The 25,105-nt window shown below is 34.4% G+C and overlaps 1 protein-coding gene across 2 annotated transcripts; it reads right to left on the bottom strand.

Moving 5' to 3' along the window:
• Nucleotides 1-1,273: 1,273 nt before the first annotated feature.
• LOC109813080 (serine/threonine-protein kinase SRK2E) lies at nt 1,274-16,129 on the bottom strand. Of its 2 annotated transcripts, XM_020377197.3 has the most exons (9): nt 15,552-16,126; nt 14,442-14,516; nt 13,042-13,143; nt 12,914-12,967; nt 12,420-12,512; nt 12,098-12,190; nt 2,385-2,489; nt 2,204-2,302; nt 1,274-1,822 (listed from the first exon to the last, which is right to left on the bottom strand). In XM_020377197.3, exons 1-9 carry the CDS (start codon nt 15,801-15,803, stop codon nt 1,544-1,546), a joined length of 1,152 nt encoding a protein of 383 aa, XP_020232786.1. In that variant the 5' UTR covers nt 15,804-16,126; the 3' UTR covers nt 1,274-1,543. The 2 variants fall into 2 exon arrangements, with proteins under 2 accessions (XP_020232786.1, XP_082927262.1); XM_083071136.1 differs by lacking the exon at nt 2,385-2,489 and having other exon boundaries at nt 15,552-16,129.
• Between the last annotated feature and the right edge of the window lie 8,976 nt (nt 16,130-25,105).

The raw sequence follows: 25,105 nt of genomic DNA, 5'->3' as shown, positions 1-25,105 counted from the left end.
CGCACGCACACACACACACTCACACACACACACACACACACGCACACACACACACATAGAGCACGCGCACGCGCACGCACACACACACCCACACGCACACACACACGCGCACACACACACACACGCGCACACACACACACGCACACACACACACGCACACACTCACACACACACACACACACACGCACACACACACACATAGAGCACGCGTACGCGCACGCACACACGTGCACACACACACACACACACGCACGCACACACACACACACACACGCACACACACACATGCACACACGCACACGCGCGCACACACACACACACACCAGATATATATATATATATATATATATATATATATATATATATATATATATATATATATATATATATATATATATCATAGATAAGAATCTCCATGTCCATCATTCAAGTCGAGCTTATGCATTGTCAACTTGAACTTGGTTTTCGGTACAATAGGGGACATACGGGTCGACCTGGTATTCTCAAGTTAAATTTTTGTTTGTGTTAAAATAATGTTTGGCTAATGATATTCCACAATGTAGATTAGTCATTGGTTCTCAGTTTTGTGGCACTGCATAGATCATGTTCACAAAAAAAAAAGTTTGTATTTTATTTCTACTCTTATTATTTGTTGTGGAGCAATCAACCATAACTTGATTTTAGATATATTTAGTATTGGAAAATATCTTTCGTAATCTTGAACTAAAATAAAATTCATTACGGAATACAATTTGTTATGGAATTTGTTTATAGGAATAGAATTTGATCCATTAGTTGTCTTAAACTTTCATACCTAATGCAAGTTTGTTTATTATGTATTCAAGGAATTGATACTTGGTAAAGGAACTTGCTCTCACTTTTAAAGAAATAGGTTTGAATAAACTAGTATGTTGCAATTAAAATTGAATGTGAAAATGAGTTTTAATATGTAAGCGCATGAAAGTGAGATCGATGATATTTAATTCTAACATGGACATCTTATTTTATAACTAAATCTCTACCGCCTTCTACCCGCTTATGAAACAAAAAGAAACCTACCTTTTCATAACGTTTTTCATTTATGTTATCAACCAAATTTAACTAATGAAAAATTCTTTAGTTTAAAATTATTATCGAGTATATTTATTGTCGCATATTACAGAAGTTATTTGAGAAACGATACTATCTTATCATTGAACTACTTGGATGAAATGGTATACTTTCCAAACGTCTAACAATAACAATCTCCTTCTTTTGTCTATAAGAGAGAAAATGGGTCCAAAGGTAAAGACTATCAATTCATATGGTAATGTAAAAATCACACAGCAATCAATACAAAGCAGCTAGCAGATAATCAAGTAGGATCATAAATAGAACTTAAACACAAGCAGGGTGGATTCTCTCCCAGCATAATGAAAATTCCATCACAGTATCCTTCATGGTAGAAAGTGAAGTATATTTGTTCATATTCCACACGCACTGAACAACCCGGGGCATAACATTTTGTTGACCCCCAAAGTCAGTTCAATGGTCTTCCGCCAGTTTACATAGCATACACTATTTCTCCACTGCTGTCTAAGTCAAGTTCAGGATCCGAATCCATGTCATCATCAATATCCAAACTACCAGTGAGATCATGGTTGAGAGACTGAGATCCAGCTGCAGGAATTGTAGCCTCCTTAATTATCTGCATGATTTCTTCTATGCTTTGCATTGGTTGATCAGGCTCCTCAAACTGGTTGTTAGTATTCCCATCCATGAGATCACTCGGAAGGTTCTTCAAAAACCACTCGTGGTTTCTAATCTCAGGAATATTTATTCTCTGTTTTAAAGCAATATTAGTTGCCAAAGTTAGATGTTAATGACATCTTTTACACAAAAAAAAGAGAAGCATATAATACAATTGCACATGGATACACTTTAGAATGAATAAATGATACATGCATTGGCAATGTATAGGTCTTTTATATTCTCTTTCAATCACGAAAAGTCATGTACAGTATATTTTGTGACATCTGTAATTATTACTAGACTTAAAACTTAAAAAGTCATAAGACAATGATTTTTAAATTTTAATTGATTGATAGTGTAAAATTTTTTACATTGATAGTGCCTATCAAACATTTAGAATCTTTTTCACTTCAACTCTCCAAATATGATACAAGGCACGTAAGTTTCAGCAAAATCTAAATTGAAAACTGACCTTTGCAGGATCAGCAACAAAAATCCTTGATATCAGATGACGGCACTCGGCTGATATATGAACATAGTCAGGGATTGAATACTGAACATTCAAAATTCTCTGCAACCAACATAATACCAGTTTAGGAATACTAATTCAATCAAAGTACTACATTGATCCAAAAATAGGAGCAATTAGTTACATGAATTGTCTTGCGGAAATTTTTAGGTTCCTCTGGATCCTCAAAAGGGTACGCACCCACCAACATGACATATAAGGTCACCCCACAAGACCACACATCCGCAATCTGAGTCATAATTGAGTGTCAACATTAGTATAAACCGTTAAAATGCTAGCCTGAATGCAGGGCTGGTGCATCATCACGGTTTCTAATATTTGAAGTATTAAACCATTCATGCACAATAGTATTCAAAAACCTTTTATTCTACCCATAAATGAAACATCATACACATTTCTGGTAAAAAATCATGGTACACTTTAAATAAGATTCTGTTTGGATAAATCTTTCTAAACATACCTTTATGAGAAAAAAATAAAAAAATAAAATAAAACAAACTTTTCCATAAGTTAGAGTAAGATTTTAAAGAAATTTATAAGAGAAAATTTCTATAAATTAACTGATAGGAATATACATTCTAAGTGGGACAAGCCTTTTAAGACTTATCATCGAAGGCCCAAACAGTATGGGGCCTAATTGTCTTTTGCTTAAGAGTCGGTTAGAAGAGAGAGAGGGAGTGCTATGTGATTCTGCTATATAGGGATTGGGGAAGCATTTGTGGGGGATTATGTCAGAATTGGAAATAAGAATTTGGAGTCAAGAGAACCTTTCTCTGACTTGGGGGAGCCTGACTCTCATTTCAGCAATATTATTTTTGTTTCTCTAAACAACGGTTAACCACCTCGGTCTGACCGTCTGTTTGAGGATGGTGTTAAGATAATTCTATAAGATATAGTTTAGATATACTAGTTTATCTTCTCCTATTTTCTAGTTTAGTTTCCTTAGTCAGTTTTATCTAAATCCCTAAACTTTAGGGATTGATTATGTTTTATGCCTATTTATTTTATTGTACCTATTCAGATTCAATAATAAGAAATTATTCATATTAAAGTTGGTACCAGAGCACTCTGGTCCAGGAACCCTAATCCAGCTGCCAACATCTAGGGTTTCTAGGGTTTTCAAGTTTTGTCCGCGGTTGCTGGAGTTGACACCGCCTGCACACTCAGAGGTCGCCGATCGGCCTTTCCGTCGCGAGCCACCGTCAGCCGCTGTCTCACGCGTTCTCACGCGCGGTTCTTTTTGAGGAAGCTCGCCGGCGCGTGGGCTTCACGTGCCGCCCTCCCAGCCTCCGTTTGCGACGCGGTTCACTCCGTTGGACTCGCCGGCCCACCCTCTTCTCGTTTTGACCCTTTTCAGGTTGTGGGTCACACTCTAGGTGGTCTGTTGGTGGTCGTTTGGTTGCTACCTTACAGTTCCGTGGTTGATTGGTTGCTACCTCAGAATTTCGTGGCTGATTGTTTGCTGTTTTTCTCCTTTTTTTTCTCTTCATGGCTCAATCTCCAACTTCGGCTCTAGAGCTCAAGATTGAATCTAAGGGCAATCATCTAATCTCATTATTTACCGATGATTACAAAGAGTATCTTCAACTGAAGGCAGCGCAACAAGCCTCTTCCTCTGTCACTGTTGCTCACACTGGTAATTCTATCGTCTGTCTCTCTCACTCTACGTCTATTGGACCTTGGGTTTTAGACTCTGGTGCTTCTGATCACCTAACTGGTAATGTCTCCCTTTTCCATAGCCTATCATCACCTAAAACTCCACATCATATCACTCTTGCAGATGGGTCAAAAGTCCAAGCCACTGGTATTGGCCAAATATCACCTACCCCTTCACTACCATTAAAATATGTTTTACTAGTTCCTAGATGTCCTTTTAATTTGATTTTTATAAGTAAGTTGACTCGGTCACTAAATTGTGCCATAACCTTCACTTTCGATTCTTTCTTGATACAAGACTGGAGTACGGGACAGACGATTGGAGTCGGATATGAATCACATGGTCTCTACTACCTTCAGTCTTCTACCTCTACCATATGTGCATCTGTTGAGTCTCCTAGTTTAATTCATCGTCGCCTGGGTCATCCAAGCTTGAATAAATTAAAGAAAATGGTACCTCATCTCTCACGCTTGGAATCCTTAGAGTGTGAGTCATGTCAATTAGGGAAGCATGTTAGAACTTCTTTTCCTAAGAGTATTAATAGTCGAGCTGTGTCTCCCTTTGATGTCATTCATTCTGATGTTTGGGGCCCTAGTCGAGTTCCTTCTCTTTTAGGGCATAGGTATTACGTCACCTTTATTGATGATTTTTCTAGATGTACTTGGATATTTTTGATGAAAAATCGTTCTGAGTTATTCAATATTTTTCAAAGTTTCTATTCGGAGATCAAAACTCAATTTGGCAAAGTAATTCGGATTTTACGAAGTGACAATGCTAAAAAATATTTTTCAGATTGCTTCAAATCATTTATGACTTCCCATGACATTCTACATCAATCTAGTTGCCCTTATACACCTCAACAAAATGGTGTAGCTGAGCGAAAACATAGACATATTGTGGACACTGCTCGTACTCTTTTATTGAATGCCAATGCACCCCCAAAGTTGTGGGGAGATGCTGTACTTACTGCAGGGTATTTAATAAATCGAATGCCATCCTCTGTCTTGAATGATCAAGTACCTCATTCCCTATTATACCCATTGGATCCCATTTACTCTGTTCATCCTCGTGTCTTTGGTTGTACTTGTTTTGTCCATGATCTTTTCCTAGGATGTGCTAAGTTGTCTGCTAGGGCTATTAAATGTGTGTTCTTAGGATACTCCCGTGTTCAAAAGGGGTACCGCTGTTACTCTCCAGCTACACATCGGTTTTACACTAGTGCAGATGTCACTTTCTTTGAAAATACACCATATTTCATTGCTACAGATGTCTCTTCAGTTGACTCAGATCTCCTTTCTCAGGTATTGCCTATTCCTCATTTTGATCCCGGTGTGCCTTCTACACCTACTACTTTAGAGGCACCAGAGATTCCTAGCACACCACCAGGGTTTGATCGTCCTCTACACCGATTTGGGATAACTTATGAGCGTCGATCACATACTATTGTTCCTCCCAGTACTTCTACAACTGGGTCATGTGATTCTGCCCCTGCTCCAGTCTCCTTACCTACTCCGGCTCCACCTACCTCAGTTGACTTGCCCATTGCTCTTCGTAAAGGTAGTCGTTCTACTTGTAATCCTCATCCTATTTATAACTTTCTTTCATATCATCGTTTGTCTCCTACCTATTATGCTTTTGTCTCTGCTATTTTCTCTATTACCATTCCCAAGACAGTACAGGAGGCCTTAACCCATCCAGGATGGCGACAAGCAATGATTGATGAGATGGCAGCTTTAGACTCCAACCACACTTGGGTACTTGTCCCACCTCCGCCTGGAAAATCTGTTGTTGGTTGTCGGTGGGTATTTAATGTGAAAGTGGGCCCTGATGGGCAGGTGGATAGATTGAAATCTCGTCTTGTGGCTAAGGGATACACGCAAGTATATGGTTTGGATTACAGCGACACCTTCTCTCCAGTTGCGAAGATGGCCTCAGTTCGTCTCTTCTTAGCTATGGCTGCTATGAGGCATTGGCCTTTGTTTCAATTAGACATCAAAAATGCCTTCTTACATGGTGATTTGGAGGAGGAGATTTATATGGATCAACCTCCTGGGTTTGTTGCTCAAGGGGGGTCTGGTCTTGTATGTAAATTACAAAAGTCCTTGTATGGCCTCAAACAATCACCTCGTGCTTGGTTTGGTCGATTTAGCAAAGTTATACAGGAATTTGGAATGATCCGCTGCGAGACAGACCACTCTGTCTTCTTTAGACGCTCATCGACACATAGATTTATCTATCTTGTTGTTTATGTAGATGATATTGTGATTACAGGTGATGATTAGGAGGGCATCAAGGCTCTGAAGCAACACTTATTTAAACACTTTCAAACTAAGGATTTAGGTCCCCTACGTCATTTCCTTGGGATTGAGGTCGCTCAGTCAAAGTCCGGAATTGCTATTTCTTAGAGAAAACATGCCCTTGATATTCTAGAAGAGATCGGACTTACAGATTGTAAGCCAGTTGACACTCCCATGGATCCTAATGTAAAGCTTATGCCTAATTAGGGGGATAGCCTTATCCTGACCCAGGGAGATATCGGAGATTAGTGGGAAAATTGAATTATCTCACCATGACTAGACCTGATATATCCTTTCCTGTCAGTGTTGTAAGTCAGTTTCTTAACTTTCCCTGTGAGAGTCATTGGCTTGCAGTTGCTCGAATCCTTAGATACATCAAAAGATCACCAGGAAAAGGACTTGTTTACAATGATAGAGGACATACATACATTGTTGGATATTCAGATGCAGATTGGGCAGGTGATGCAAGTGATAGGCGGTCAACATCAGGCTATTGTGTCTTCATGGGTGGTAATCTTGTCTCATGGAAGAGTAAAAAGCAAAGTGTTGTTGCACGATCAAGTACAGAAGCAGAATATCGTGCTATGGCTCACACCACATGTGAGCTCTTGTGGCTAAAATTCTTAATTCAAGAGTTGCAGTTTTGCAAGGTTGGTCATATGGAACTAGTTTGTGATAACCAGTCAGCTTTATACCTCTCCTCTAATCCAGTTTTTCATGAGAGAACAAAGCATATAAAGGTTGACTGACATTTCATCAGAGAAAAGATCCTCTCCGGTATCATCAAGACCACCTCAGTTTGCTCCAAGGATCAACTTGCAGATATCTTTACTAAATCTTTACGAGGTCCTAGGATAACATATATATGTAACAAGCTAGATGCATATGATATCTATGCTCCAGCTTGAGGGGGAGTGTTAAGATAATTCTATAAGATATAGTTTAGATATACTAGTTTATCTTCTCCTATTTTCTAGTTTAGTTTCCTTAGTCAGTTTTATCTAAATCCCTAAACTTTAGGGATTGATTATGTTTTATGCCTATTTATTTTATTGTACCTATTCAGATTCAATAATAAGAAATTATTCATATTCAAGTGATGGTAAGTGGTGCTCATGCGCAACACCGTTCCCTGAAGGCGAAATAACTCACTCCAGAATTTACTGAGAAAAAGAGGATCCCTATCACTGATAATAGACTTCGGGAATCCATGTAATTTAGCAACATCCTTGACAAAAGCTTCTGCCACTATTCGAGCTGTGTACGGATGCTTTAAGGCAATGAAATGGACATATTTAGATAAACGATCCACTATCACCATAATCACTTCATGCCCCTATGATCGGGGTAAGTTGGTAATAAAATCAAGGGAGACATCATCCCAAATAATCTTCGGAATAGGGATAGGTTGGAGTAAACCTGTAGGAGACATTGCCTCATACTTATTGCGTTGACACACATCACACTGGCGTATGAACGCCATAATTGATGCCTTCATTCCTTTCCAAAAGAAAGAAGAAGCTAACCTCTTATATGTCTTAGTGAATCCAGAGTGTCCCCTTGTAACCGTGTCATGATACTCAGCCAAAAGGGAGGGAATCAAAGCAGACAATTTAGGCAACATTAGGCGACCATTGAAAAATATCAAACCATCCCGAAGCACATAGTGGGGGGTTGAGTTCGGGTCAGATTGCAAGGTTTGGATCTAACGGAGCATTTCTGGATCATTTTGAACTTCTGTTCTGATCTTGGGAAAATTAACCCAAAAAGGGCTTATACTGATAGTATCAATTTCAGGAACAGAATGTTTACAAGATAATGCATCAGTAGCCTTATTGTCGGGACCGGGCTTGTATATGACCTCAAATTGATGCCCCATGAGTTTAGCCAACCAAAATTGTTGGTCAGTTGTGGTGAGTTGTTGTTGAAGGAGATGTTTCAAACTCCGGTGGTCTGTGTAAACTTTGAAGCTCCTCCCCAAAAGATAATGCCGCCAGTGATGAACAGAGAGTGCCAGAGCCATAATTTCCTTCTCATACACAGATTTTGACATAGTGCATGGTGAAAGAGCCTTACTAAAATAAGCTATGGGTTGCTTATCTTGCATCAAGACTGATCCAAGACCATGACCAGAAGCATCACACTCAATGAAGAACTCCTTAGTGAAATTCGGCAACGCCAAAGTTGGAAAAGAGGATAATCGTTGCTTGAGGCATTCAAAAGCATTCACCTGAGTCGGACCCCAAAAGAAACCCTCCTTCTTAGTAGTTTCAGTTAATGGTTGAGCCAACTTGCCATAATCCTTAATGAAACGTCGATAATATCTTGTGAGACCTAGAAAACCACGCACATCCTTCACATTGTGCGGGTAGGCCAATCCATCACAGCCTTCACCTTAGATGGATCCATCTCAACGCCTCTCCCAGAAATTACATGTCCCAAATAGTCAACAGAGGACAAGCCAAAGGAACATTTCTTGTGATTTGCCACAAATTGATGGGAAGATAACAAGCTCAACACATCATGAAGGTGGGAAATGTGGGACTGCCAATCTGGACTATAAATCAGAATGTCGTCAAAGAAGACTAGAACACACTGACGAAGAAAAGGGCGAAAGACCGAATTCATGGTGGATTGGAACGTTGAAGGGGCATTGACCAATCCAAACGGCATGACCAAATATTCATAGTGACCTTCATGGGTCCTAAAGGCAGTCTTATGGATATCCATCTCTTGCATTCGAATTTGATGAAAACCCGACTTAAGATCAATCTTGGAGAAGAATCGAGATCCATGTAACTCATCAATTAACTCACTAATTGTTGGTATCGGATATTTGTCCAACATTGTCACCTTGTTCAAAGCTCTATAGTCCACGCACATGCGCCACGAATCATCTTTCTTTTTAACTAATATAACTGGACTAGAAAAAAGGCTCACTGAATGACGGATTAATCCTTCGGACATCAATTCTCCCACTTGTCTTTCTATCTCATCCTTGTGATGATAGGCATATCTGTAGGATCTGACACTAACTGGTTTGGAACCTGGTAACAATGTAATTGAGTGGTCATGAGTACGTTGTGGTGACAATTCCTTTCTTGTTGCAAAAACAGAGGCATGTTGCTCTAAAACGTGCTGCCACGCAGGATCATTAGCAAGGGAGAGGACTTGGGAGTTCACTTGATAGAGAGTAACATCCTCCATTGCTACCCCATGTAGAAAGCCTTGCAGAGCCGGAGAACGATGGATGTCCTTAAAGTGATGACCATTCAATGTGATCAATTGGCCATTGTCCTCAAAACTAATTGTTTTCTTCTGCCAATCCATTGTTGTTTGTCCAAATTTCTCGAGCCATTCCACTCCCAAAACAATATCCACGCCGCCCAAGTCTAATACATATGCATCCATCATAATTGTGTAGCGACCCAACTTCACACGTAGTTCTCTACAAATTCCTTGAGACGAACACGTACTTCCATTACCAAGTCCAATACAAAATGCCTTTTTCTGCATGACCTCCAAATTCAAAGAACTCACCAATTCCCGCGCAATAAAATTGTGACTCGCACCACTATCAACCAAGAGAAGGATGGGGTATCCGGCCAACACCCCTTCTAACTTGATGGTTTGGATCGTGCCAACTCTCCTGGATCCAAGGCGTAGTAATCCAAAACTTGACAAGCCATGTCTTGAACATCTATGTTCGGTTGATCCTCACGGATGGTTGGTGAATCGGGGCTAGGCACAACCTCATCCTCTTCACCTTCCCAAATAAGAAGGCGCAAGTGACGATCCGGACAGACATGGGTTGGACCCCACTTACCACCACACTTGAAACAAAGGCCTTTATTTCTGCATTCCATTAATTCTGGATAGGAGAGGTTACGAGTATTGGATCGTGACGAGGTTGGGCCAGGAGGATTGGGTCCAAATCTAGAACCTCTATTATGTGATTCATTAGAGCCACTTGCAGATTGGGCTCCACTAATAGGCCCATTAACGGAGGAACGAGGAGAACCTAACTTACTTTGCAGAGTGGGTTGTCTCCATCCTGAAGTGCTCCCACGAGTGGTGACTCGATCCAATTTTCATTCAATCAAACAAGCAACTGATATTAGACGATGACGATTGGGAGGTTCAAACGTCAACACTTCCAAGCGTATATCCTCACGTAAACCCCCGAGGAAAAACCCCATGTATTGCTCCTCAGTGAGAGGGGAAATTTGTGTCGTGAGGACCTCAAAAGCTTCTACATATTCATCAATGGTGGCTGTCTGGTGAAGCAACTTGAGTTGGGAGAACGGGTTGCCAAACTAATTGTCACCATAACGTTCTAACAGTGCACGTTTGAAGGTGGCCCAAGTCAAATGAGGATCGGAATCACTCAATACCTTGAACCAATGCCATGTCATCCCGTCCATGGAGATTTGAGCAAGCTGGATTTGCATATCCAGTGGGGTATTCTGAACCGCAAAGTAGGTTTTAGCCTTCGCGAGCCAACCGACGGGGTCCTCGCCCTTGAACGAAGGAAGTTTGACACGTTTAGATGATAAACAATAATCGAGGGTCGTCGAAGAGCCTGCTGGTGGGGAAAAGATCGTAGTAGAATGGATTGTTGTGTTTCCGGTGGAGGAAAATTGCGGCATCGTTTTGCGCATTTTTGTGCACATGGTAGCCACAGATTTAGACAACTCAGTGATAGTTGTGAGAAGAGAGGTCAGTTGGGATGATTGCTCTTTCAAGAGCTGTTCATGGGATTTAACAATGGATTCAATAGAAGCAATCTTGGACTCGGCATTGTCGATGCGTGACGTCATTCTCATTTGCATACAATATATGGAAATCTCTTAATGAAAACACCAATGATATGTGATGTATCAAGGTACCTGCAGAAGAAACAGAGAAATGGCGAAGAAACAAAAATAATATTGCTGAAATGAGAGTCAGGCTCCCCCAAGTCAGAGAAAGGTTCTCTTGACTCCAAATTCTTATTTCCAATTCTGACATAATCCCCCACAAATGCTTCCCCAATCCCTATATAGCAGAATCACATAGCTCTCCCTCTCTCTCTTCTAACCGACTCTTCAGCAAAAGACAATTAGGCCCCATACTGTTTGGGCCTTCGATGATAAGTCTTAAAAGGCTTGTCCCACTTAGAATGTATATTCATATCATTAACTTATACATAAATCAAATTTAGTTTATAGAGAATATCATTTTATTTTTTTTTCTCTTATTTTTCTTTTCTGGAAATGTTAAAATAAACCGTAAGTTTATTTAATTTTCTTACTCAAGGTGGTCCTCATCCACCCAACACACGCACACAGAAGAAAATAACTATTTATATTGGACAAAGATTTTCCATTTTCCACTCTTTTGGTTTTCTTTTTGGGAGAAAGAGGAGTTGATTATTTGGTCAAGGCAATCTCATATCTGAAATGGCATGGAAAGAATTACAGTTACCATTCTTGTAGTTGAATGGTCTTTCACTATCAATTAATCAAACATATTAACCTCAGTTGTAAACCAAAGTTTAAGATTCGTCATATTTAGACCAAAACAAAAAGTTGAATGAGGATAAAACTCTGATCATATTGCACAAGCCTTATAACTTTAGGTATTTTTTTAGGGGAAACCTGGAAGCTATAACTCTCTTGGTACTTAAGTTGGTAGTGTCTAAAAGTAATGGAGCCAGTTACATGTTATTGTGGTCACAGATACCAACTCATAAATCAAAAGTTATAAGCAAATTGAAATAAAGATATATATGAGCTTATGAACATAAATATAATTTATAAAAACACATACACTAAATAAAGAACATGTTAATGTGAAATTATCAAACCAGTTAGATGAATTCCGAGAGAGGTTACAACATACCTTGCCATCATATTCCTTTTTAAGCAAAACTTCTGGAGCTATATATGCAGGGGTTCCAACTGTAGATTTTGGTTGTGAATGTAGTACCGAGGACTGAAAAGGTAAGAGAATCAAGGTGCATAGGTGTTGCAAATTAATCCGTTATCTACAAATGTCAGATAAAAAAGTTTGCTTGATCTTGGACTTGGAGAAACCTACAAATTAAATAACCTTCTAAACAATGGCCAGTTGAATTTCAAGCGCCACAACCTGGAATGATGATACTATATATACCTGAAGGTCTTAGAAAATAAAAAAAAGCAATAGAAAGAGTGACCTATACCTTGGAATAACCAAAATCACAAATCTTCAAACGAGGAGCTGGACTACCATCCAACAATGTGTTTTCCAACTTCAAATCACGATGGCATACTTCCTTCATTCAAGATGACAAATATAGAAATTCAAGTCAGTCATCTCATGATATCTTCTGGGCAGCATTAAACCGGCAAAAGTAAAGTTTACAGCATGTTTGAATAAACTTATTAATAAGAACTTCAAAGAGAAGAAAATAAGAAAGAAAAATTAAATTAACTTCCTTTTGATAAACTAGTTTATACATAAGTTAAAAAATATTTTTTTTGCAGGTTACTTAAGTTAAAACTAATTTATACACAAATTAAAAAACATCTTTTTTATAAACTCGTATGAGAGCAATTCTGCAGATTAATTTGTGAAAAAGTTTAGTTTTTAAAGAATTTTATTTTATCATTTTTTTTTCCTGAAGTGTTTATGAAAAAAATTATCTAATTAAATCCATGTGTTGAGCACAAGTACCATTGCATGACAGTAGCTAACCCCTGATATAAGTTGTTGGAAGAAGAATCGTGCCTGCAGCATTAAAGAACACATTAAAGGCATATACTGCAGCATTGCACAAATGAAAGCATCCAACAGATAAGAACCTCATCCTCACTGAACCGCCCAGCATTGCATATTCGCTCAAATAGCTCTCCTCCAGAAGCATATTCCATCACAATTGCCAAATGGCTTGGGGTCAAAATAACCTAAAGTCACATCAACAAAGGACTAAACAATACTTTTAAGATAAGATCAACACTTAAATATGTTTTTAAGTGTCTCAAATTTAAAATATTTAATTTTAGTCTCTCAAATTTAAAATTATTTTTAGTTCATGTAATTTTTAAAAATTTTGTTTTAGTCTATTAGATTACTTCTAATTTGTGCGAAAGTGATAGATTAAGACAATTATGTATCATTAGTTAGGTTTAATGTGATGTTTTTACTAATAGGAACACCGGTGAATTTTATGTGACAATATCTAATCACTACTAAAAAAAGTGTCATTTTTCTACGAATTTTCTTAAAAAAAATATTCGCAAGTTTTTTTTTTTTTTTTTGCAAATTTTCTTGTAATAATAATTTTACAAAAAAAATTTGGCAAATTTATTTGCGAAAAATAATTTACAGAAACTTCTTACAAATTTTTTATAAAAAATAATCCATAATTTGTTTTTTTGCAAATTTTGCTGTAATTTTAATGATCATAGAAATTTTTTCCATGATAAAAATTTGTAGAAAATATTGTAAGAATTTTATCTTGTTTCTTACAGATTTTCTTATAAAAATATATTCCCAAGTAATGTTTACTAAATGGTAGAAAAATTTCATAGGTAACTGTTTTTATAGATTTTCCTGCCAATTTTAATTTGCAAGAAAAATAATATATATATATATATATATATATATATTTATAAGTTTAGTAATTAAAAGACTTACCTCAAGTCTCACATCAATTAGAAATAAAATAATTAAATAGTATATAAGTTGGGACAACACTCACATTTTGATTTTATATGGTTGAGTGTTAGACCTATAATTTACGTGTTTCAAAAGAATTCATTATAAACATTTGAATGTTGAAGAATTATTAATAGAAATTATACAAAAATTTCTCCGAATAGTAATTTCTTTGATTTTTTTCTTGCAAAAAAATTCGCAGGAAATTTTATTAGTAGAAAAATTTTCTGCGAATTTTTTTCGTAGAAAAATTTCTTGCGAATTTTAAAATTTGCAGAAACATATTATTCACAAAAGTATTACCTAAAGATAAAATCTTGCAGAAAAAATCGTATATAATAAGAGAAATTCTAGTAGTGAATAAATTCTATAATAAAATCTGATTATAAAAGTTAAAATAAATTAATTTAAAATACAGAAATTAAAAATATCAATTTTAAATTCAAGAGACTAAAAATAAATTTAATTTAAATTTGAAGAATTAAAAATATATTTAAATAAAAAAATAAAGGACAAGAAAATAGAGTTATATCATTTTACGTACCTCCTTGAACCTGACTATATTGGGATGCCTCAGTGATCTGTGATTTATAATTTCCCTTTGTACATTTTCATCTATCTGTTAACAAATAAACATAACTATGCCTTCATTTATTTTTTCGTATATGAGAATCGAACTTGATATACGAATTTACAACTCGTGCATTCTGCTCAACCAAGGGAAATGCCCCTCATTGCTTACCATTAGGTTTACCATAGCAACTTTACCATCACAACCATTATCTAGAATTTTACATTGAGATGAACATAACAAACACAAGTTACGTACCCTTCATTCATCATCACGTGTTATTAACCAAAAATAGTAACAACATAAACATCAGACAATTTTCTCAAAGACGCAAAATCCATCAAAAAAGACAATAAAGGCACAAGGCAGGAAAAGAAATGCTAGCAAGAGAAGGTAACCCAATATATATGAAACGGACATCTCTCAATCAACCGTTTTACAGCATCGAACTCAAAACTAAAGAAACAACCATCAGAAAAATGAATTCTAAGAAAGCAACTATAAAGAAATTCAGTTAACCATAACAATTGATCCTTGAAATGAGATTCTAAGTTATTTAAAACACGTAGAACAGAAATCCAACGAAAAACAATTGCAAAGAAACTCAGTTGATCAAAATACCTAAAACAAATTACCTTTGAGATTCAAAATACTCACTCATTTCCCAACATCCACCATCACATACAAGAATAAACTTCATTCATATGCTCTTTAAGTAACCAAGAAAAGGCTCGAGAATTTAGATGACTAAGGTCATGTTTTGCTTCTCTTTTCACCATTTTGTTATAAAAACTGTTTTCTAAAACAAATATTAAGTTTGTCATAAAAGAATCTATAAAGTTTTGAAAATGTTTCCAAAACTAGTGTTTAGAAAATCAAAAAATAGAAACACATCTCATATGTTTTCTCATTCTCTTGATCTCTTCTTTTATTTTCTTCAAGTACTATATGTTCAAGTGCTAAGGGGACAAACTTTAAGAAAACAGAAATGTATTTATGGGACAAACACTTTCCAAAGGTGCTGGAAGCAATAAACAAAGTTGAACAAAACAGAAAAACCGTAAACAAAGGAGGCCAGCTAACCTTTTCACCTCTCTCAATATACTTAACAGCAACAAGTTCCTCGGTGTGCCTGTCCCTCATAAGCCTGGCTACTCCGAAGTTGCCAGAACCAATGTCACGCACAAGTTCATAGCGATCACTGTCATGCATGATCGGCAAATCCATTCCCGGCCCAACAGTCATAGCAGACCGATCCATGTGCTTAAGAAAGAAAAAGAAAAGAACACTTTTTGCATCACCCAACAAGAAGCTCAACTCTCTCATTATTATCATTCCTAAAGATAAAGCAAAAGCAGCAAGGCAACTCCGAAACTCCCGGTTCAGGTTGACGTGGTTTTGCGTGGACCACTGGTGTTAGAGTTGGTGGGTGAAGAAAGAGACCAAAAATGGTTCCACCCCGTGAAGGGTTCACCAACTCATACGAGTATTTTGGATTTTAAGAGCTTGGATATGTACCATGTAGTGGACTAGTGGTAGTACGTAGTAGTAGTTCGATTCCAGTTGCAAAATGGCGGTGAAACACTCGTGAACTCTCTCTCTCTCTAAAGTAGATGCTTATGTTATATGCTGTCTTTATTGTGTTTGGCGTCACCAAGTGTTAACTTGTTTTGTATGTTCCTACTACTTTAAACTATGAAGAGCCTTATATTGATGAAATGAGGGAGAGATTTTTAGCAGTTATTGGTTGTTTTGGTGTGGATTACTTTGACCTGAGTCACTGAAACTTTATGTATAGCAGAAAGACGGAAATGGCCTCGTGCTTATAGTTGGAGGAGTTACGGGAAGTGAGTGAGCATGGAGTTTCGTTTTCACCCTTTTTTGAGGTTGATTTCCACTAGGATGCCCAGCTTTGAAATTTGAAGCAAATGACAAATCATGATTGTGGATGTTTATTCATTCATTTTCATATATTGAGGAGTTAATTGAAAGATATATAGAAACTAATGAGTACCGATTCATGTATCACTTCTGACTTTTTCTACCCGGTCTCCTCTAACAAATGTGGATAATTAAATATGGTTAAATAGTAGGGGTTGAAATGGTTTAAATTTGAAGTCAAACTGCAATATTTTTTAAAAAAATTATCACAAATGTTAAAAAAACTAAACCGCATACAATAAATTTCAACTGATCATGAATTGTATTGGTAATTAGATCAGATAGTATTTTTTAAATAATGAAAAAATTAAAATTAAATTAATTTATTATATCACAGTTTAATAATTTATAATATAGCATAAAATGTTTAAAGATTACTTATAATCATTGTATTTTTGTTTTTGTTTTATTTTTTTAACTTTTTATCGTCTTTAAATTATTAAAGTAAAAGACATTTATTAAATCATGTTTCATAATTAATTTTTGACAAGATACTTATAATTTTTCAATGTTTTTGGGTTGATCGTGGATTCATTTGTGTAAACTTTTTCTCTTTAAAAAGTAATTTTTAATAAAATAAATTTTTTTTACCTTTTACAATGTATTTATCTATTTAATTAATATTTGAGTTAAATACCTAACTAGTAAAAGATTTTTTATTTATTTCTACAAAGTGCATAGATCTTGACTTTGTTCACAACTTTGAAAAAAAATTATTTTTTCTTTAAAAAAATATTTGAATATGGTTTGACTCTAAAATTGATTCTAAACCTATTTATAAAAGTTCTTTGATTCTCAACCAGTTTATTGATGTGATTTAAATAGTTCATAAGCTGATTCAATTTGATAAAATGGTGTGGTACGGTTTGGTGTGATTTTTTAAAAAATTGAACCATGCACACACCTATTGAATATATTTTATAAATGATTAAAAATACCATTTATTTTTAGCTTAGTATCTCTAACCATATATTTTAGGAGATAAGTTGTCACGTTTGTTTGTGAACCATAGGTGATAATAGAAGTATAGCCAACCCACTACTAGGTCATGGTTAGGAGAATGTAGGAGGCTTGGGCTTGTGGTGAAGTTAGTGGGTCTAAGTTTCTTTTGAGTTGGGTTATTACTTAAAGTCCAATACCTCTCTTTATTTTGACCTTGTATGGGCTTGTATAGGATTTTGGACCTTGATTGGGCTTATGATTTTTGAACTTTGTATTTTGGACCTGGTAGTATTGTATTTCTTTGGGCCTTATATATTGGGCCATGTAGTCTAGAAATTTTTGTATTTTGGGCTTATAAATGTGCAAATGCATTTCATGACATTTAAGTTACATTTTCATTTGAATTTAGTCACTATGTGACCTACCATGTGGAGGTGTCTATGGCATGACCAAATTCAAATGCTAATGGAGCCTAAATGACAATATTCTAATGCATGTTTTAACTTCCTAGATCTAAAAGCACATGGGTACACATGGGAGGGAGAAACTCACAGCCAAATTTAAATTTTGAATTCAAATTTTGGCACTAATTTTCCTAGTTACTACCATGGTTCATTTGAACTATGGTTAACCTAGGTTGCTCCATAAGTTTCACTAGATCTATTTAAGCATTTCTCTTATAATTTTTGGCCACTTTAGAAATTTATAAGCATTCATACTTTGAGTTCTTTTTTCTTTTTCTAAGGTCCCTCAGAAGAAAATAGAGCTGTCAAAATGGGCTCAGCCCGGTGAGCCAACCCGGCCCACCACGGGTTCGAGCCAGGTTGGGCAAAAAAAAATTTGAAAATTTTAGTACGGGCCAATTTTGAACCCGGCTCACCCAGGTTGAACCCGTGGTGAGCCGGGCTAACCCACCAACCCGTAAAAAAAAAATCTATACTTATTGGGCCAATGCAGCCCATTAGGGTTTCATTTTTTAATTTGAACTTCAGAAAGCTATACAGCCTGCACTCTCACCCTCAGTCTCGCACAGCCAACATAGTTGCTGCCTCCACACCGCATCAGCCACCATAATAGCCACCACACTGCACCAGCCACCATTGCTGCCACCAGACCTCACCAGCCACCATAGCTGCCACCAGACCGCACCAGCCACCACACTGCACCGCATAGCTGCCACCGCACCGCACAACAAGGCACCGCGCTCACTGCGCACCGTGAGTCGCTGCACGCATCGAGAGCCACTGCGAGCCACCGCAAGCCACCGTGCGCACCGCGAGCCTCGCATGCATCGTGAGCCCATCGCGAGAAGTTTGCCAATTTAGTTTGTTTTCAGTTTAAGGTTTAGGGTTTTACATTTTTTTTTAAAATTAGGTGAGCCAACCCGTTTAACTTACCAACTCGTGGTGGGCTGGGCCGGGTTTAATTTTTTTGAGCTCACTAATAAATGAGCCGGGTTGGGTTAGCCCACCAAATGCTCAACCCGTAGTGGGCCGGGCCGGGCCGGGCTGGGTTACCCGTTTTGACAGCTCTAGAAGAAATTATCTCCTTAAGCACTTCCAACAAGGAAACCTTCCTTGTGGATTAGTACTATATGCTTACTTCTCCTTCACTATACGTTTTTGGCATGCCCTTCAATCTCTTCTTCCATTCTTGTTCTGTCATTTTTCTTGGAAATACATCAAAAAAGAACAAAGTGGGATCAAGGAACTTCCATGGAGAATTCAACTATCATTCACCAATTGAGGTTCCATTAGTAGGCTTGAGCAAATTTTTCCAAACTGTTCGAAAATTGACCAACTTGAACTAAAATATAGTTGTTCAGATGGGTGATGGTTGATAATCGAATAAAATGGAAGTAAATATTGGTTTCAAACAGATAAATTCGAATAGGTGCAGGTTTAAAAAAATTCCATCATAACCTGCACCCGATTGACAACCAAATAATTTAAACAACTTTTAATCATTGGAGTTTTCTTCTCTCGCTCTGGTAAACCATTTTAAAAGTAACATTTATTATTATCACTACTCATTCATAAGTGGGTCCCAATATAAAAATAACTAAATAAATAAACAGAAAGGGTCAAAGCATTATATCTTTTATTTCTCATTTTTCATTATGAAAGCCACCCTCTACTACTCACAATGGTTCTCAAAATTCATGATACACCCTCCATTGCTATAACAGATCACGAAATACAAAGATAAGTCAATTTATTTTTCATCCTCCACATGAAAGTCACCTCCCACTGGTTATGGTTTCAAAAGATCATGCCTTTTTGAGACCCTTTTAGTTACAGTGTCATAACATATTCCCTTTCACTAGAGCAACACATTCAATACTTCTTTGAGAAACTTTGTTCTCTTCATCAACAATAGTTCCAACTCCTTTGCTCATGTGGTGCAGAAGGAGGAGCATATGCGCCACAACTCACCTGTGCAACCCACACACTTAGCACACTTGAACCCAACCAAATCGGGCATCAAAATCAATCGAAATTGGCTTCAATTTTTCGTGTTTCAGTTTGCAATGGATTTAAAATTTTGAGTTCTTAACCGATTCGAACCGCCCGATAATCAACTCTAATCAATCATACCCCAACATGGATCAATGTTTACTTTAGCTTAGTATCTCGTTATTTTTTTTTTATGGTTGAGTAAAATAAATGTTAATAACATTAATTTTGAATTGTAAAATATAATTTAGATTTATGAACCAAAAAATAATCCAAAAAGGTGCTTCCGAGAAGACTAGTCACTGCTATCGGCGGTGAATACTCTAGAGACGAACAAAAAAAAAATTAATTGTAAGTAATATTTTATGTTTGACTAAATGTTTATTATATATAACTAAAATATTTATAATAAATTATATATATATATATATTATATTTAAAATCTATATAAATAAATATTTTTAAATATATAAATTATGTTTTTGATTTATGATAAACAATCTATTTTGTGACATAAAGATTATTTTTAATTATCCATCATTATATTTATATAAAAATATTAAAATCTATTTTATAAATAAATATGATAATAAAAATTAAAATAAATAAGAAATTAAAAGGATTTCTAAAATTTTTCTTATTAAAGAAAAACATTAAAGAGAAATATATAAAAATGTTTGCGAGACAGTTTAAATAGTGTATATTACAAATTTTATTTTAAGTTGTATATAAGTTATTTGTATTTAATATATAGTGCATATTATAAATTTTATAAATTTTAGTTTTATTAATTTTTTAGAGAATTCTATTAAATATATGATTATTTAAAAAAACTTAGGAAAATGATATGTAAAGTATGTTTGATAAAATTAACAAATAAGTTAATTAATTAAGTTGAAAGCTAAAATTTTATAAATTATTTAACTAGATTAAACATACTTAATTGTTATTCAAAATAATAAATGTAAAATAAATTAAAAGAACATTTTAATGAGATAATATTGATAAAAAATAAAAGAAAAGTTAAAAGTTAATAAAATAACATGAAAAGGAAAAAAGATTTATGAATATCTCTTTTAGTGTATATACACCAAGAGAAAAACGAAAAGAAGAGAGATAAGTGATTAATATAATTTACAATATGCTGTGATAAAAGAGAAAAAAAAATTGAGGAATGTTAATTAAGTATTTAATTTTTTTTCTACAAGTATTTTTCTGTATAGACAATTTTATTTGAGTTATCGTTAGACATTAAATGTGAATATTTCTCATCAAGAATTTAAATTGTGGTTCACCATATTATAAGAGACTAGTCCCATCCCCTGGATATAACTTATTATTGGTAAGTAATTAAATGATTTGTCTATAAATCATTACAAAAACTTAAATAAATTTCTAAACTCTTTTAATAAGTAAGTATAATTTAGCTTAAAAATTTCTCTATAAATCTTTATAAAAAATTAAATAAATTACTAAACTCTTTTAATAAGTAAGTATAATTTAACTTAAAAATTTCACTAATAATTGATGTATTGCATTTCATATAACATTTACATAAAATTTTACTTAGGATTAATAGTATAGTTTTAGCATTCAAGTCTCATCTTACTATGCTTTCATTGTTTTTCCTTCTCTGTGAATTTGTTACAGCTTTGGTGTCTTTTGTTTCATGATTAGGACTTGTAGGCATAAAAACACTTTTAAACTCTAAATTGTAAACCCTTAAAAAGAAATAACTTGTATTTTTAGGAGTTAAATCATATTAGGCGTGGGAAAGGAAGGAATGGTAGGGGGAAAAAGAGTGTAAAATTGTTGGTTAAATGGTGGAAGTGTTTTCATGAAAAATGCCTTTAGAGGTACCTTGGAAAATAGGGGAAGGTTGATGGACTAAGCCGGTGGCACCAACATGGTAAACGGTTTCGTTAATGGGAGATGTTGGTATGGTGTTAGCTTTTCAACTAGCCTCGAAATTACGTCAATGAAGGATTCATAACAAGTCTTCATGGTGTGTGAAGCTGTTCATTATGAACATCTTGTTGCAACTAGAAAGCTGACAAACCATCGATCAAGCTACACGTAGATTTGGGAAGCATAATGAATCAAATCAACGATGATATATAAACTCTTCCATGAACTTATCTATGAATAATATCTATAAAAGATAAAAATAAAAGATAAAAATGGACATATATTTCTCATTAATTGCAAAAAAGAAGGCCAAAACCTAAGATTAAAATTAAATACAAGGAGACTTAGACTAAGACACCTAGTGATAGAGATTTGAATAATATATACAAATATAAAATATTTGAATTTTATTATTATCATTATAGTTTTTACAAATTTTTAAAAAGATAAAATGATAGACGTACGATGTTTTTAACAATTCATTTGGGCCTTTCTTAGCTGGGCTGTGTCACTGGACCTATTAGACACTGTCTCTATACTCCTAGTAGACGATTCCTTGATTTCCCTCTCTTATAGCTTTGTTGTTGAATGAAACTAGACGATGATACAAACATGTTCTAAATTGGCCTGCTTAAGGCAAAAACATTTAAAAATGGTTAACACTTAACAGCGTCCATGTATTCTTCTGAGCTTGGGGAATAGAATTTTGAGATGGGAGAAGAAAAATTCACTTGTTAAAATGGTTAATTGGATAATTAACTTTTAATATTTTAGTAAATGCAATTTATATCAATAATTTATCCATTTAGCAACAAGTTTTACGTCCATGTAAATGTAATATATCTTTTTTAAGGTCATAGTAATACATAATGAATTTTGTTTTTAGTCTTTCTTAATATCATTATAAAATAAAATGCTTTTGTTTTTTTGGTTCTTACGGTCGCATTCGAAATTAATACAAGTGATGATAAATATTGATAAATTAAAAAATAAAATTTGAGACTAAACATAAAAATTATTATATTTATAAGGACGTAAAACACAGTTAAACTTTATTGGAAAAAACTCAAGTTCCACATCGACTAGAGATTAGACAATTGAATTAAATAGTATATAAGTGGAAAACAATCCTCACCTTACAAGCCGATTTTGTATGATTGAGTTAGGCTCAAATCTACTATTCTAACATGGTATTAGAGCCATTTAGATCCATTTTAAATGGGCCACCCATCATTGATACATGTGTCATGGGCATAAGGGAGTGTATTGAAAAAAAAAAAAAAAACTCAAGTCCCGCTAATCCTAGATCATTAAAAAGGGTCACCCACAATTTATCCACGTACCAAACCTAATAGTATTGGGCATGAGGGGGTCTTACAAGTCGGTTTTGTAGAGTTGAGTTAGGTTCAAATCCACTATTCTAACAAACTTTAAATATATCTTTCTTTTTTATATTTGAATGCGACTCTATCTAGACTCTGGAGAAAATTCTATTTACAACCTCTTTTTCCTCTTTTTATTTCAATAATTTTTATATTTCGAAAAGAAAAAAGAATTTTTTTTTTGAAGATATGAAGAAAAAACAAAAGGTGTAGCAATAGATGGGCCTTCTAACCAGCTAAAAATCACCGTCATGGAATGCTTAGGCCCAAATTCTTGTATTGGGGTACGGAATGGATTTTTTTTTAAAAAAAAAATTATACTCACACATATACAGTGTAATATATATTTTAAATAATAATACATCACATTTCAAACAATTAAAGTATGTTAATATAAAGGTCAAAAGAGAGGTATTGAAGAGGTGTATGTGAGATCAATGTAATGCATTATCCTATTTGAGTAAAACCATTTCTAATATGAATTTGATTTCTGTAAAGCGTGAGAATGCACTTTACATGATAAAGTATATAATATATTGATTGAAAAATGAATAGTTATAATTATAATAAGATATAAATACATAAAATAAACTTTAACATCGTTACAATGTCAATAATTAATTTATTTTTTAATCGATAATTGTAACACGCTTTCCTATCTTCAGAAATGTTAAATACTTAAATTGACTTAAACAACGTTTGGGTTCAAAGTCAGAGATTACGGTAGGATTCTCAAGTAAATTGGTAGTCAATAGAAAAAGTGCATAGTGCGATGCTTCAATGCTTTGAAAATGTAAAAGTGTCAAACACTAAGTTTGATTTACAACAAATGTAAAAGTTGGTGGCAGGAATCCATGTCTTGCTAATCCCACTTATGACCATTCCTTTATTAACTCAGAATGATTACATTCATTTACTATTCACTAATTATGTACTTACCTCTAGTTTTTAGACATAGACTATAAAAAACAAGTTTATCTTTTAATCAGCTATAATTAGGAATATCTTATGTTTACTTTAAATTATAAATTCAGACTTCAAGTAAATTGTGACTAAAATTATGCATATATTTATACAAATGTTAGTTTTTTATTCATCAAAATTATTATAATAATGACAATAAATAAATAACGTGTATTGAATTTGGCTAATTTTTTTTTTTTTGGGAGAGGGGGAGTGATTTTCAATAAAAAAGAATTGACTACAAACTCTTTAATTAATTACTACAAAGACGTGTCATTATAGAAATAATAATATTGCTTATACGTGATTTTTACTTTTTAGACCTATTTTAATACATTAAGATTTAGAGTTATTAATAATATTTATTTAATTAATATTATATTTATATGTGATTATTATAATTAAGAATCATTATTTAAAAATAAAATAAAACTATGGATATAAAAGACAAGTTACAAGGACAATAATTTTTTAATTTAAGTAATTTTTAACTTAATAAATTTATGCATTCAATGTTGTTCTGATTTATATTAAAATATTTTTTATTTAAATTTAATATTATTTTAACATAGAAATTTTTTTTTGTTTAAATTAAATGTACATAATGTTACCGAAAAATTAAATGTAAATAAAATCGTGCATAATACAAGAAAGCACACTAGTTGTTTATCTATATATTGAGGATTCAATATGTGGGTTTCATTTTTGTAGTAAATAAAACATGGATATGGTTTACTATATTAAAAGTATTATCTGAAAAAAAACATTTTGTACAGTTTATCAAATATTTTAATTATTTAAAAATATTAAATAAATCAGTTTTTGTTAGTATTCGGGGTAAAACAAAAAGAGTGTGTTTCCACCTACAAATAAAGTATATTGTTTTCAAAGCTCAAATTCAATTCCACTTGAAACCACAATATAGTTAAATTAAAAAAATTCATAAATTACGATAAAATACAAAGTTTTAAATGATTATCCATTCAATTAAATATTGTTAATGTTAAATAATTTTTTTTCCCACAAACACATGTAAAGGGAAAAA

This window comes from Cajanus cajan, chromosome 3 (assembly GCF_000230855.2).
Source record: "Cajanus cajan strain Asha chromosome 3, NIPB_CcT2T_4, whole genome shotgun sequence".
Taxonomy (NCBI): Eukaryota; Viridiplantae; Streptophyta; class Magnoliopsida; order Fabales; family Fabaceae; genus Cajanus; species Cajanus cajan.
Note: the sequence above shows the minus strand (reverse complement) of the source record. Positions and strands in the feature narration are given on the sequence as shown.